General features: G+C 35.0%; 2 protein-coding genes across 2 annotated transcripts in view; one reads left to right on the top strand and one right to left on the bottom strand.

The window, feature by feature from the left end:
• The window catches only part of LOC119832454, a 16,916-nt gene extending 1,217 nt beyond the window's left edge, over positions 1 to 15,699 (bottom strand). The window contains exons 1-7 of the mRNA XM_038356123.1: positions 15,354 to 15,699; positions 14,547 to 14,699; positions 5,817 to 6,581; positions 5,007 to 5,118; positions 3,986 to 4,119; positions 610 to 750; positions 8 to 112 (exon numbers count right to left, since the gene is read on the bottom strand). Coding sequence (XP_038212051.1) covers positions 8 to 112; positions 610 to 750; positions 3,986 to 4,119; positions 5,007 to 5,118; positions 5,817 to 6,581; positions 14,547 to 14,699; positions 15,354 to 15,506 — 1,563 coding nt within the window. The 5' untranslated portion in view covers positions 15,507 to 15,699. The remainder of the gene's footprint in view (positions 1 to 7; positions 113 to 609; positions 751 to 3,985; positions 4,120 to 5,006; positions 5,119 to 5,816; positions 6,582 to 14,546; positions 14,700 to 15,353) is intronic.
• Positions 6,574 to 14,453, top strand: LOC119832665 (chondroadherin-like). The gene is made up of 8 exons (XM_038356369.1): positions 6,574 to 6,790; positions 6,876 to 7,047; positions 7,458 to 7,640; positions 7,854 to 8,077; positions 9,379 to 9,577; positions 12,081 to 12,259; positions 13,148 to 13,317; positions 14,141 to 14,453. The coding sequence occupies exons 1-8, from the start codon at positions 6,764 to 6,766 to the stop codon at positions 14,415 to 14,417; spliced, it is 1,431 nt and encodes a 476-aa protein (XP_038212297.1). The 5' UTR covers positions 6,574 to 6,763; the 3' UTR covers positions 14,418 to 14,453.
• Positions 15,700 to 15,875: the final 176 nt, after the last annotated feature.

Raw genomic sequence — 15,875 nt, 5'->3', positions numbered from 1 at the left:
CCCCCGCCCCCGCGCCCGCCGCCGCCGCCGCCCCGGCCCCGGCCCCCGCGCCCGCGCCCGCCCCCGCCCCGCCGCCCGCTCGCGGCGCGTTCGACGCCGCGTCTGACGGGTCCTATAAAGAATTAAAGTGACTTTTTTAGCAGCGTTGTACACTTTTGTTTGGAAAATAGCGGACTTGTTCGCGTCACACGTTGATGATTTATAACATTATTCATTAGTATATTTCAGCAGTCAAGCTAATGACTGGTGAAATAAAATAAATTTAAATTGCAATTAATTTAATATAATTTCAAGTTTAATACGAAAAATTAAATATATAACAGAATAACTTATTTATTTTAATACAATCTCTCACAAATGTATACGACATATAATATATAAAAATAGACACAACCTTATTTTAATTTATGTGGAACTAGTCATCTAATTCCGAATTAGGATTTAATAATTAATCTATATATGTATCGAGTTCTATATCAGGTGTTTGCATGAATCGATCGTTCATCGATCCAAAAACTTTCACATTTATAAAATTAGTAAACTAATATTTTTATCAAATGCATAACTATGATATAATTCACCATCATATATAAAATAAAGTCAACTCACAGTATCGGCGGCGATCGGCCAGGCGACGTGCTGCTCCTGCAGTGGTTGCGCGCGCGCCGGACAGCTCTGTTTCCTGCGCGCCGTGCCGCCCGCCCCGCCCGCGCCTGACCCGCCCCGACCCGGACTTGGCCACTCGCCGTTCTGAAACGGGTGGATATTGTTGCTGAGCGCTAAACTTGATACTACAACAGCTAACGTGAATTTATTTCTTAATTAACTTATGTACGAGAAAATCATAATTACAATACAGACGAACAAAGAACCTCCTCTTTTTTTGTTTTGGAAGTCAGTTAACAATCTATTATAACCATGATCGAGACTGAAAAGCAAATAAGCGTTTTGGAAAATAAAAACGTTTATCAAAAGGCACAATACCAATGAAATAAATCCTACCAATACTATAAATGCGAAAGTTTTTAAGGATGTGTGCGTTTGTTACTTTTTCACGCAAAAATCACTAAACCGATTGCAATGAAATTTGGTACGTAGATAGCTGGACAACTGGAATAACATATAGGCAACTTTTTATCCCGATATTCCTACAGGATACGGACTTACGCGGGTGAAACCGAAGGGCGCAGCTAGTATAATATATTCTGATGATGCAAATATAAGATGCTTGCAAATACATAATAATCATAAACTAATATTATTGCACGCTTGTTAAAACAGTTGTTATATTTAATCTTATGTTTGTCGATAGCGATACAACTGTATACATTTTTATTCGCAAATGCAATAAAAGCATTATAAATGCAATATTTACTGCATAAACTCAATTTCCTTGTACTTAGCAGTCATAGCAACATTACATACGGAAGAACTTTTTATTTACATGCCGCGTCCTGAATTCAAATTTTATAAAATAGTACAATTTAACGTCTATCATATTTTATTTAAACATCCCATGATAATTGTATAAGAGAATGGTTAATAAAATTTTCATTAACAATGCGAAAAAGATACACGTGTCCTTGCTAAGCGAGACAATCGATCTCTCGACAATAAACCTCAAAATAAATGTTTATCGAGTTATTTCATCTCGAGGAAAACGCTTTTTCACCTCGACAAAACGTCACGTAGGTACTGCTTAAGAATATTATAAATGCATCCTCGTTTGTGTTGTGTTTATCCATTGTTTATTATGTCTCGCGCGATAGCTTGGGGTTGTCGTGTTTTAAGACATTCAATTTAATTAGAACTAAATTTTTATTTCAATCATGTCGGGTATTTGCTAGATTCATACGTTTTAATACTTTGTTCAATAAAAACTATATATTTATGTGAAAATCGAAACAGACAGAGTTGAAAAATAATCGTGTTATTTACTTTAAAGATATACTTTTGATGAAAATTATGAAACAATATAATGTAAGTATACAATTTATTTTATTTTTTTAAATAATTATAATGGCTTTTATCATATCATAGACTTACACGTCCTTGTAATTTCAAAGTAAATGCCATTGGAAAACCCAGTCTTTAACAATAGGCTTAGCCGCTGTTTGTGCTCTATGCATACATTTACATACTGACACTATGCTTGTATAAGTTTATAACCTTGTTTATTCATCATATTACAGAAAAATATCTTAGAACGTATCTCCACTTGGGCAATTCACGTATAAATTTAGTTCGGAATCAAGCAGTTCCATAATTTTTAAGCTAAGGCTATAGAAATATTAGTTAAATCAGTCATAAAGATTTTATTGTTTTCTCTCTATTTATCTATGTGTTCACCACATAAAACGTAAATAAACAAGCAAATTAAGATGAAGATACATCAATCTCAAAAAAAAAAATAATCGCATCGCATCGTATTCCAAAACACTGATTACTCGCTTAACATTCTGGGAGTCTATATATTATGTGTTTAAAAATCCTGTCGACTTTCTAGCCTAGCCGGGATTACTCACAAGATAACACTGAAGATGGTGGTGTTCATACAACGTATATTTTTCGGAGAAACCACGACTTTAGCTTGAGCTATAACATCCCTAATAACTTATTATCTATGCTTGTTATCTTACTAGTTGCTTGCACCTTGCTTCGCGCGGGTTGGCTGTAAAGACGTAGCTATCAAATTGTAAAGCACTTGAGAAACACGCCAGAGTAGCTTTTGAGCCCATTTGTGGCATACAGAAATCTAATCTTTTCCCTCTTTATACATATTGGTGTAGATATGACGTAAATTTTCACAAATGATTTACATTGACGTATAATAAACAAGTAGAAGCTCACAAACACGTTTCAAAATTATCTCTATCTGTACCCTGCTCTATCTACGCAACTATCAGGCGCTTAACTAGTCGGCGATACAATAGATTTTGAATATAATTGCCACGAAATAAGGTTTTATTTCAAATAAATGTTATGTATACTAACATACAACAGTCATTAGTACATTGTGAGTAGTTGTTTATAGTACGTAATGTATCAGTGTAGATTGGTCGAAAAATATTCATACATATGTCAATTAACCGTCGAATAGGCTAAACGGTACATATTCTAAATGAAACCGGCTATTACTGTTATGGAAGTCATACAACGATCCGCAGCATCATCGTAGAATCATCATCATACTGAGAACCCGGCGCGTGATTCGCTCCTTTACATGGGGGAATAACTATACTAATACTGGGCGAGGGATATGTGATGAATGCCATCATGTGAGGAGTCCCGTTTCCATATCCTCACCCTTCCCAGTCCATTCCTTATTTCCAGTCGTCGGTATTCCTTATACCGTACCCAATAATAGCACTACTTTCGCAGAGGTAGTGCCTCTTCATAGACGGAGGTGATCGTTTACCATCAGGCGAACCACCAGCTCAGTTGCCCGCTATGACATAAAAAAAGAATCGAGTTTGACCGTGCGCGTCATTAGTAAAGACCAAGCTGGCAGATGGAACTAGCCTAACCTTATAGTCAATCAGGGTAATTGTTAACGGGGGTAATTGGAAGTAATTCTTAATAAACTTTTAACTATGTTAAAAAACTTTACTTCTTCAAACGACTATGCTTTTTTAAGGTTTTGCAGTAACAAAACATGATTATTACGATATTTAAATTTAATTTTTATAGTATTGAAAACGACAATTTTTTTTAAAGAATTAAAAGGGAAAAAATACCTCATCTATATCTATACCAATATTATAAAGCTGAAGAGTTTGATTGTCTGTTTGTTTGAACGCACTTATCTCAGGAACTATTGGTCTGATTTGAAAAATTGTTTCAGTGTTAGATAGCACATTTATTGAGGAAGGCTATGCACCGTTCCCCCACCTATTGCACGTTCGAAGCAGGGGTAGTAAAGGATATTTGTCCAATGACCCCGGATTTTCACAATTACCCTGATAGATTGGTGCGTGAAAGTTACCGGGGACACGGCGCCGTTGGGCAGCAGCGCGGCGGGCAGCGGCGACGCGTTCGCGCGCAGCGGCGACACCGTCATGCCCGTGTGCTTGCTGTTTATCAGCCGCCGCAGCAGCTGCGTCGTTTCGCCGCCGCGGCCTGGTTCGACATTAGCATTATTATATTTAAAATCCACCGAATTATTCAAGAGCGTTTTTGAACGTTCTCGGAAAAATAAGTGCATATAAGAGAACTATGTTATCTTTGCGTTGTATCAAAGACTTTCAAGTATAGAAAAGTACGAAAGCAAATGTAAAAAAAAATCACAGTGCCCATAATATTTTGCAACCAGCGATTGTAGGCAGCGATGTCTTACGATGAAGTGCATCGTTTATTCTTTTCCTGGTATTGCCGTAAAAAATACACTTTTTGTCCTAATGTAACTATGTTATTTCTTATTGCATTGCATATTGCGTAAATAGTGTTGAATTCGATTTTCGATTTTTACAATATCGCGGTCTAGATTCAAAGAGTAGACTAATTACATGGACTAGATTCTTGCGAGATTGTAATCTGTTGACAAATTGTATTGCGTTACAAATAATGTATTATTTTTGGGTAAATTGTAACATATCTATATGAAACTCTTTAAATTGTGTAATGGGCATCCAGTGTGGGTTAGGTTCTGTGTGTTAAAAAACTACACAGACGTAACAGCCGTTTGGGAGGACAATCCGGACATTATGGATAAATTCGATATATTCGCAATATAGTCTATCGAAAAATAATCTGTTAAATGTCAGCAAATATCACAGATAACTATTTGTCGATAGATAACATCTGACAACAGTGATAGATAGGCAGTTGATATTTTGAGACACAATGTATTTCTGGTTCCGCTATAACAACAAATAATAAAAAAACTTAAGCAACGACTGGCACGGTCATTTATTGGACAGACAGTCGATTTTCTTGCAGTCGCTTTTTATGCTTATTTTAGTTATATATAGATATTCTTAATACTAATTAGGAACAAGAAATCGTACCGTTTTGTTTATGTAACGCGTGCCATAACGATTCCTTTTCCGTTTCACTGTCATGCGGCGGTTTGGGCGACGATTGCGCTGACGGCACCGATTGAGTCTCCTCGGGATCGTCCTGAAATTATATAGTATGAAATGAGAATACATTTATTTTGGTCCCTAATCTTACATTTCTTGTATTATTAAAAATATATATAACAGTAATGTTTAACACTTGAGATTGATAAATTCAAATGTTAAAAAAAAAAAAAACATTTATTCTATCATTTGCTAAATTATTATATTGAGATATTAAAATTATTACAAGAAAGTATAGAAAAAGCGTTATTTTCAGAGCATTGTCAGTTATTGTTTTTCGTGCTTTGTTTGACAATAGCGTTATCGCATATGAAGCAATTATCAAAAAATAATTTGTTGTATTCATATGATGACTGAAAACTTTTTATTATAAATAAAAAAATAAAATAGCAACAGTTTTATTATTAATAACCAAAAATAACACGTTCATATCATAATGGATAATATAATTAAAGACCATTCTAATAATGGTGATAATAGTCACGTGGAAGGCACACAGACGGACAGCATTATTTACATAGGTCATTACCACGCGCGTACAAATTATATTCAACATAATTGATACAATACACTGTCCGTCCGCCTCGAGAGTGTGGAAACACATCAGTTAGTCAATATATATTGATTTAACGATACATATGAATAAGTTGTTAGTAATTAGAATTTAAGGAGATTGTGGACTGTGGTATATTCAAGGAATAAATTGATGTATATTTAATAATTGTGTACAATTACCTGCGACACCTCCGATATATCCATCTGTAGCCTGTCCGGGTCGGAGCCGCTGCTGCTCTGACTGCACTCCTCGTACACAGAGGAGTTCTCCTTCGCCGGTTTCGCTCTCACGCACGCCCTCGCGTACACGTGCTGCTTGTACTCGTCCGCGAAACTTGACATCTTGTTGCTCGCAATCGTTCTGTGTACATACGCGCTGGCCTCGCGCTCCTGCTCGTTGGGATCCAAGTACTCGCTCTTGGCCGAGCTGTAGAGGGACAGGTCCATTTCCTTGTTGTGCTCATCGTTGCTGCCCAGGCTGGTGACGCTCTGCGGCGCGTTGTGTGTGTACGGCTCGTCCACGTACTCCTGCTTGTAGTCCGCGGCGCAAGGCACGTGCGTCTTGTCAATGACGCTCGCGTAGTTTGACGGATAGCTATGAGATTCCTCGTTCTCACGCTGAGCGACCGCTACAGCCTTGCTTATTATATCGATGACTGTATTACAGTGCATCACTTCTCTCGCTCTATCTGAAGGCGGTAAACTTACAGTTTTGAACATTATGTTCGGACTCTCCTCGGGTTTGACGACATATTTTGTTGGGTCATAATTTTTGATTTGTAGAAGTGTAACCGCCGCCTGCCGACTCTCCAAGTTTTTCATCTCCTCTGTCGAATCCGGCGACCCGATTTCGGCGTATTTGTTCTTTGTTGCGTGATCGTAATCATTATCGTTCAATGGTTTAATTATTTCTTCCAGTTTGTCGGCCGTTATACTGAGGACTTCCTAAAAATAAAGAACAATGTTTGTACATCGCTTGTATTTGTTACACGATATCACAAATAAACGTTAACCAATGAAGCGCCACTGTTTCATATCTTTTATGATATCACTTGCCTCCTATGTGATAAGATAATAATAGATCTTTGTATGGTGTACGAGCAGTGTCCTTTCTAATTTCGAAGAAAATGTTCCTTTTACGTGATGTACCCGAAGTGAGTAATGTTAAGACAATCGCCCAAGGCTTATTGGTGCGTGTATCCACAAATTACATAAGATAATGGTGTTTCTTTGTTGTAGGTGTTAGTGATATTAAGTGTCCTAGTTTACGGATCTCACGCGCAAGATGACAAGAAGAGCCCCTGTGACATTTTCGTTCAAGATGTAAACAATCTAACATTGAATTGTTCGCGGCGTAATATTGATAAAATTCCACTGTGGCCTGAGGAAATTAAAGGTCTAGGAGAAAAAGGTACCACCTCCTGTGTCATTGAATTATATGTTCTAATCTAATTATGTAATTAAAGTTATATGTCTGTATATATGTTGTCTTTAAACATAACGTTGTAAAATTTTAAATTGTTAAAGATTATACAGTCTAAATAAAAAATGGGTGAATGATGGAATAATTTAAGACTGAATCATATCGCGAAATCTGATAAGAAGCATAACAATGACAGCAGCCCACATATCCACAGCAAACTTATAATGGATTGAGAACGCAATTTATTTACAATTTTTATCACTTCAGTGTTTACGTTAACAGCATTGTAAAACCACCGGTTATTATTTTTTACGTTTTGTTCAAAATGGAATATTGATAGTGGAGATCGTGATATAATATAAGAAGGCATCGTGATTATTGTTTTATTATTTTTTCAGATAGTCATGTACTCATTACGTTCTTTAACAACAGTATAACCAATGTCACACAATTGGCCCCCGTGCCAGGCAACAAAATTGCAATTAGCTTCAAGTCGAATAAAATTGTTGAAATTGAAGATGACGCATTCAGAAAAATTGATCGAATGGTTTACTTGGATCTGAGCAAAAATTATATTTCAGGTAATATATGTAATTAAATATCTATTCAATATTTTTTGCATAGAGCAAAACATTTTAAATTTGTTAACAATAAAATTGCCATTTTCGATATAAACTCGGATTAAGAATCATGATATAAAGCACAGTTCATCTCAACATTAAATATAAAAGTAAGCCAAGGCGAACCAGAAGTATAATAACAATCTATTAAATAAAAATAATATCATTTTGCAGGAGAAGTGTTACGGAGCGAAATATTCCAAGGGCCCTATAAAAATGGGGTGTATAGTGACATTGCACTAGAGACTTTGAATCTAGGCTTTAATGAGATTCACTCCTTGGACAGATATCTGTTCCAGTATACGCCAAATTTGACGAGGCTGTACCTAAACAACAACCCAATAGAAATCCTAGATCATGTGACTATACTTGCTTTGTCGAGCGCGACCAAACTCGAGGTAGGTAGTTTTTTTATTACGAAAGTAGGACAATTTTGCAAACATGTCACCTGATAGGAAGCAGTCAATGTCTCGGTAACATACGCAAAATAGCGTTTAAAAAAAAATTATAAACGAAAAGTGGTATATCCCACGACATATTTTGGGAAAACCGATTTGCACAACACGGCAAGTTACGAGTGTTTATAATCCATAATATATAATCCATAAAACACAATCTGTATAAACTTATCTGCTATCAAATTATCACAATACTTGTTTTATGTACTTATATCATCCTAATACGATCTGCTGATAATTATCAACGAATGATGTTTAGATCAACACATACGTTAGAATAAATGCGCAATTTTTAAATATATATTAATCCCACCATGATTACAAAAATATCTACTATCATGGCAAAAATGTTGCAGATGATGGATAGCAATGAATCGTCTGTATTAATCCTGTATCTATTTCTATACTGAATACACGATAAACACTAATGACGTGTTGCCGTAATGGCGTCGTATCAATCAGTGATAACCAGGAAAGCATACATATCCATATTTGTAAACAAAATACTTGATTATAGTTTTAGACGCACACTTTCATATTCGAAGGATTTCACCTGTCTTATACGTGTATGTGTTCCGCTATGATCCGTTTTAAGTTAAAGTTGTAACTAAATTCTTTTGTTACGACCAGTTCTAACTAGGAAAAGACACGTTAAAAACTAGAATATACTAAATTTTCTAAATAAAGCTGCCCTTTACACAATTATTTAGTCATATCTTCTTTTAGATTAATTTAATCATATAATCAATACAACAATATTTTTTTCATTGTTTAAGAGTGTTAGGTTTTTTATGAACAGCCGGTGAGTGAGCCGGAGAATCGACTTTAGGACGTTTCCCACTCAATCCTAAACCAGTACGGGCCAAAATAAAAAGTCAATTAATAATTCTTGGAAAAAGTTAATTAATTCCCGGTATCAACACGTTTTGCCTAGTTATATCAAAGGCGTTTAGTTACACCTAGTTTTAATTGCTATAATTTAAACAGTTTAAACAATTTATTTTCTATCAGCAAATACTCCCTGAATATATATTCTAAATGTTACTATTCGCACTTAATAAAAGACTACTTTAATAAATTAATCCAAATAACATTTCTTGTAGCCACTACCTTCTTAGTATTATATATTCGTTTAAAACATTTTATAAAACAGTACATAACAACACCGGAACAAACAACCTTTCCCATGCATAAACAAGATAAAGATTGAGCGAAACGATTAACATACATATTCCTTTTAGGTTCTCGACTTATCTAAGACGGACATCGACAACATACCGCTGGATGCGTTTAAGGGTCTCGTGAAGCTGCGACAAATAGATCTGTCTGGGAACTTCTTCTTGAACGTCCCCGAGAGCCTGAGTATCGTTGGAAAAACTTTACAGTACTTGACGTTCAACAACAACCCGATAATTGAGCTGAACGATGACAGTTTTGTAGGTAGGTAATATTACTGGCACGATAGAATACAATACTTACAAAGTATAAAGGAATTGTTCATGCATAATATGTACACTAAGCTAACCTCACTATTACAACTACGATCTGTTTTGTAACTAGAACTTTTAGTTCCGTATTGTTGACTTACGCCTCTGCGTTAGCTGTAGTATGAATTAAAATTAAATATGACCTGCTTTTTAAGATTATAACATGAAGCATAGACTAAATAAGCTTAAGTCTTTGCTATAAAGTAAAGGTGTAAAAGCCGTTGGCTAATTAATGGACTACGTCAATCGAACGTGTTTTGATTTTATTGTGCAGATAAAAATATTGATGGCCAAGTCTGTACATAATTTTTTTTTATTTTTTATTATTTAATTGAATTAAAACAAAAGGCTATCTAAGTAATAATATCTATGAACGTCTTCTGAGTCAACGATGATAAACTAGTATTATCACATTATATCCTGAATCATGATAAAGATACCAGCAAAAATTTAACCACATATTTGAAGTGCCGTGGGAAATCACGAGTTCAAATTATTCACACTTATACACATGGGCGTAGTGAGATTTTAGTTTGGGGGGAGGGAGTTCAATAAAGCGATAGCCCAGAAGTAACTCCCCAAGGGAGTCACCATTTCGGAAGTCCTTTATAGACTAATTTAAAGAAATACATATGTATATGGAAAATGAGCGAGGCCACTCACATTAATAATATGTTAAAATTTTTACGGGGAAGGGAAGAACCAACCGCCCCCATGGCTACGCCCAGGATGATAGAACCTATACAATTAAGATCTACATACTTTTTATTAGTGATAATGCAATTACTTACTATACGTAAATACTTTAACAACTTAAAAAATGCAAGCTTACAAATATTATTTCATTCCATAAGTAGCATATAGAAATTCGTTCCACATATATTAATATCCAACTCAACGAAATACAAATCCAATACGATTTTATATTACGTAAACACATTCTAATTACGAGAAGACGATCACCGAACTTTCTATTGGTGCAGTAAAACGCCAGTCAGCATAGTTACGTTATATCTACCTACTTGTCGAGAAACGAAAGCGGATTATGTTTTACCAGATTTTCACATATAAGCAAAATGTCGCTGATTAATCCTCGTCTCCGGAGTCCGGGTGATATTACCCAAGATGCGGCAAAATACTTCGCTGACGAGTCATCCGCATTCGTCGGTGAGAACCGTAGAGATAAAATCGCTACGCTACGTCGGAAAACGAACCTTGAAATATTTAATAAGGTGACTGTGACTGATAAATGCACCATGAAACGAAAGCAATAGCCGTTTAAAAAGCCGAATCGCCTCCAAAATAGTCAGTCATTCACAAAGTGAGATAGTTTTAATATAATGACTCACTTCGAATTCATCATTATCACGATTCGCGTCGTTGTAGATTTATGTACATTGTTATTCGTGACGTAAATGATCTCGGAGCGTATCAGAGGATACTTACTATTTCTTTAAAGATCTACCAAATCCTATTTATATATGGACGTGAGTATCAATTATTAGATAGACATTAATATTTCCGCGCATTGACCAAAATGTGCGTCATATCTTAGGTCACGACTTTTTGCACTATTAGATTGAGATCGTATAAGATATGCTAATATCCAAGCTATTGGGCCCCGTCAGTTACCTTACTAATACGAATACACTTATATAGTATAAACTGCCTTTGTTTGAAATTATTACGCTACATTAGATAGATTAGATATTAACAATGATATACATAACATTTTTGAAATAGAGAAAACAATATCGTAGAGTCTCGAATCAAGCAGTTATTAAAAAATCAAGTGATAGGATATAATATAACGATATGTACTATCGACTAAGAAAAGAAAAGCCATTCAGTATCTAAATTCTAACATTTATTTCTACACTTGAACCAGCACAAATAATGATTTGTCGAAGGTAACAAGAATACTTAAAAAATACATTTTTCATTAAAGTTGGTAGGTAATGTGAGATGTGTATTTGAGGTAACATTACAGCTTGGTCTACGTATCCTACACGTTGCCACTAATTGAGGGCTCCGCCTTCATTGGTTCACGGTATTCTATTTCCTCGAAACTAACCGAGAGGAAGTCGAATCGCTTTATGATTTACTTGCTTAATAACAATTTTACATAATTCTACAAATTTACTGTTTCACGTCACTCTTTTGATCTTGGTATTCATTAAAAATTGTTTCTAGTATTATAAATATAAAAGTTTACTTGTTGTTCTTTTCACCACGTCGCAACGGAGCGAATTTACTTCTTGATTTTTGTGTATGGAGATAGGAAGAAGGCTGAATAGTACAGGCTTCTTTTTACTGCGTTGGAGCATATCATTCAAATGGGAATTTCATTTGAATACACTGCCCTTTATTTAATTCTCTTTACAACGTCACAACGATACTGACAAGAACGAAAACCGGAAAAAATACCTATAGTATAAAATTGTATGTATTTACAGGATTAACTAATCTACTAGAATTAGAAGTTGGCGAAAACGAGAATCTTCAAGAAGTGAAACGCAGTACATTCTCCCCGCTCACTAAACTCCGAGTACTTCATCTCTGTCACAATAAAAATTTAAGATACATCAGTCACAATGCCTTCCGAGGACTTAAAGATAAATGGACGTTAAAAGAGGTAATAACAACAAACTTTGACATTTAAAGTTGTGTATTTTAAGAGATTATACTGTAGAGAAGACAAACATGTCAGATATTTCTCGTCCTTCAAATCGCTATGATAATGTGGATGCCAACTAATCCAGCGCGACGTAATATCAAAACGTTCACGTATGAAATCACGTTTGTCGACCTTCCTGGTTGTACTTTCTAGATACCTATATTTATATTACGCGTTATAACGTTTTTTTTTTTTTTCGTAGCGCAACTTGTCTCAAAATAATTAATTACAAGTACAAGTTTATAGGATAAATCAATAAAGAACCATACTTTCGAACTCCTATAAAATCTGACATTGATTTTCACGTACGCAAACAAATCATAATCAGTAAATAAAGTATACAAAGCGATCTGGCCCAGTTTACATTTCTTACTTTACTTCAAATAAACTAGGTTAGCTGATCAATCAGTTTATATTTGTTTTGATAATACTCGATAGATTGCAAAATTCATCCCGGAATTAGGACGGGGCTGTATCAAGCGATAGTATTCGAAAAGTTCCTACTTACATATCACACAGCTTTGCGAGTTCTTCTGAACAACTCTAACCCTATATTATTATTCACCTATTATTATAGGGGTTCTTCTAGTATTAAAACAATCACAAAGTACGGTCTATGCAAAAATAATCCACCCAATACGTTTAAAAGATTACCGCCGCGTCATATTCTAGTTTGAACTAGAATATTGTACAATAACAAATACAATTGTAGCAACTATATATTCAAAACTTTCTTGTTTTAAATATACATTTAACATTGTAACTTTGGATCAAATTTACTGTTATTGTTTCGCATTCTAAGGACATGTAAACTGCAACGTTTGAGCGTGCACTTTTCCTCAACAGGTATATCTCGATGACAATAACTTGAGCGAGCTTGCGACGGACCTTATGCCGTGGAACAAGTTAGAGGTTCTGGGCATGACGGGCAACAGCTGGCTATGTAACTGTGATTTAGCTAATATCGTCACCAAACAGGAAGCCGGCTCAAAATTTAGAACTGGAGAAATACCTTAGTGAGTATAGCTTTTTGGCGATAAAAGGTACAATGCCAAATAGCATAAGCATACACATACTTTGGGATATTATTTAGAATAACATAGAATTGAGGTAGTTCAAAATAAATGGCAAAAAAAAGTAAACCAACAGAAAACAATATCATTATATGGAGAAAAATTTCTTACATATAATAAGTTAGGATGAAAAATTGTCCCTATATGCGCCACGGCAGCCAAAGGTATTAGATGTGGCAGCCAAAGGAAATAAACATAGGTAGAAAGTGAACAGTCACAGGACAGCTTTATCTAGAGCTATTTGTTAACCTTCATACAAGTTATCCCCTTGTTCTTATCTTTATCATATGGAAATGTTACTAAAAAATAAATAGATTCTAAACTGTCAACAAAAATAATGACTATATCAAAACAGAACTGACATGCAGTAAGCGATGATTTAAGATATTATTTGGTCTGCGGATGTAAAAATTGTTATGACACCTAGTTTTGAGTAGTATAATATGTAGTGCTATTAGTTTTTTTTTAAACCACATTGGTCTTGATGGATATATATATGGATATACGTCATGGGATAAGATCTGTGAAAAATTAACCATACATATATAGGTTTACATATATTTGAAAATAAATGTTGCTGTCAGTTCCTCGTAATAGAATTGAATTTTATTTTGTGATATGAAAACATGGGGAGAATAGAGAGTAGTTTTTTTTATGCAAATCTACACAAAAAGGCAGTATAATGGTGTTAATGTTTCAATACTTGTGATATCTATAATAGAATAGAATAATTGGATAATATTTAAATGTGTGTATGTTGTTACAGTTGTGCAGCGCCTATGAGATTGAACGGAGCGTTCATTACAAACATCACTGTGTCTTTCTGTCCCACATTTGACACTACTTTTGCACCAAAGAGAGGATTCTCCTTCTCAGACTTAAGACCAAAACATATTTTATGGAGTATTTTAGGTGTAGGAACAGTAGTAGGTATTGGTATGATATGTGGAATTATTTTTAATGCCGCTAAAACATGCTACAAGAAAAAATTAAGTCAACCAATTCGTTATGTAAACATAAATTCAGAGTCAAGTTTTGCGTAAGCAAAATATTATTTATGTTGTATTATAAACAGTTTAGACATAAAATTGCATTATATTATGAAATTTATGACTTGTAATTATTTTAGAAATAAATATATTTTTGTTAATCATGACATTTCTATTACTCACCTCCTTTGGACCTGATAAGGAATTTGCATACTGAAGAAATTGTTCTAATAATCTTTCAGATTTGTGTGATAGTTCTCTAAATGTATGAAACTCATCTAGTTTGTTCGCACAACTTCCACATACTACCTGTGGCAGCATGTCTTCTGGAGATACCTAAAAAAATAACATAGATCATTTATTTTGACTTTACAATAACTATATTAAGAGATGATGTGGCCAATGACCTTTCACAGACATAATCATAGGTATGATTCATCAAGTAGCTATCAGATCAAATAAAAATATAAGAATTTTATTCCTTGACTAGCATATAACTTTAATATTCTGAGATCACATAAAAAGCAAATGCAGTTCCCCTATAAAATGCATGTCTATATTTAGTATTTATTGGTTCTCAAAATAGATACAGTGTCTGTTCAAAATAAGAGTGAAGTGAAGACAAGGAGAGCAAGGATGTGATTGGAAGTCTATGTGTGTAGAGATGAGGAAGGAGAGGGCGCGAGGGGCGCATGAGACCGCGGTTAGATAGGAGATCTCGTACGCTCCTTTGTTATCACCGCGCGGTCGCTGATATAGCGCACTGCCACCCGCCTTGCCTATCACTTCCAAGAACGACATTAGTCATACACTCGAGCACTCAACGCGTGGGCCGTAACATGATATCACAATGCGAAAATACCCAACACCCGCGAGAAAGTTAATGGCGCTTATCAGTATCCACAATCTTGTACGCTAATGCTTAACTTTCACATGAGAAAAACTCAGCTTTTCGCCACTAAATTACGAAATCAATGCACAATTATTTACCACTATTGACAAATATGTCATTATCATCTCGGAAAGCTGTGATTTATCCTTATCACGGTCGAATATTGGAAGTTTAACATCACTGCAATTATCGCCACAGAATGATAAACAAAGGCGACACACTGAATGGAACTTCGGCGGCAAGTTACACATATTTAGAAATCAAAACAGAGAAAAGATATCACAACGAAAGAAAACATTTAGAAATGAATCGCTTAACTAATTGAAAAATTATAAATATTTCTTGAAAAGATAACTCAGCATGCGATGATGTAGGATACATCACATCGCGATTGTCAACCAAACGAACGAGCAAGCTACACACACATACACAAATACACCATTGTTTACGGTACGTTGAATATTGCGCGTGTAGGTACCTACTATGGCGCTAGTAGTCTTCGAATTGACATTCTGATAAAAATGATAACGTTGTCAAAATGATTTCTACTATCATTTTTATCAATAAGCTATTTATGCGTAGGATTTGAAAATATTTTTTTTTATAATAATTGTAATTTG

The sequence above is a fragment of the Zerene cesonia genome, chromosome 15 (genome assembly GCF_012273895.1).
Source record: "Zerene cesonia ecotype Mississippi chromosome 15, Zerene_cesonia_1.1, whole genome shotgun sequence".
Lineage (NCBI taxonomy): Eukaryota > Metazoa > Arthropoda > Insecta > Lepidoptera > Pieridae > Zerene > Zerene cesonia.
This window is presented reverse-complemented; position numbering and strand designations above follow the sequence as displayed.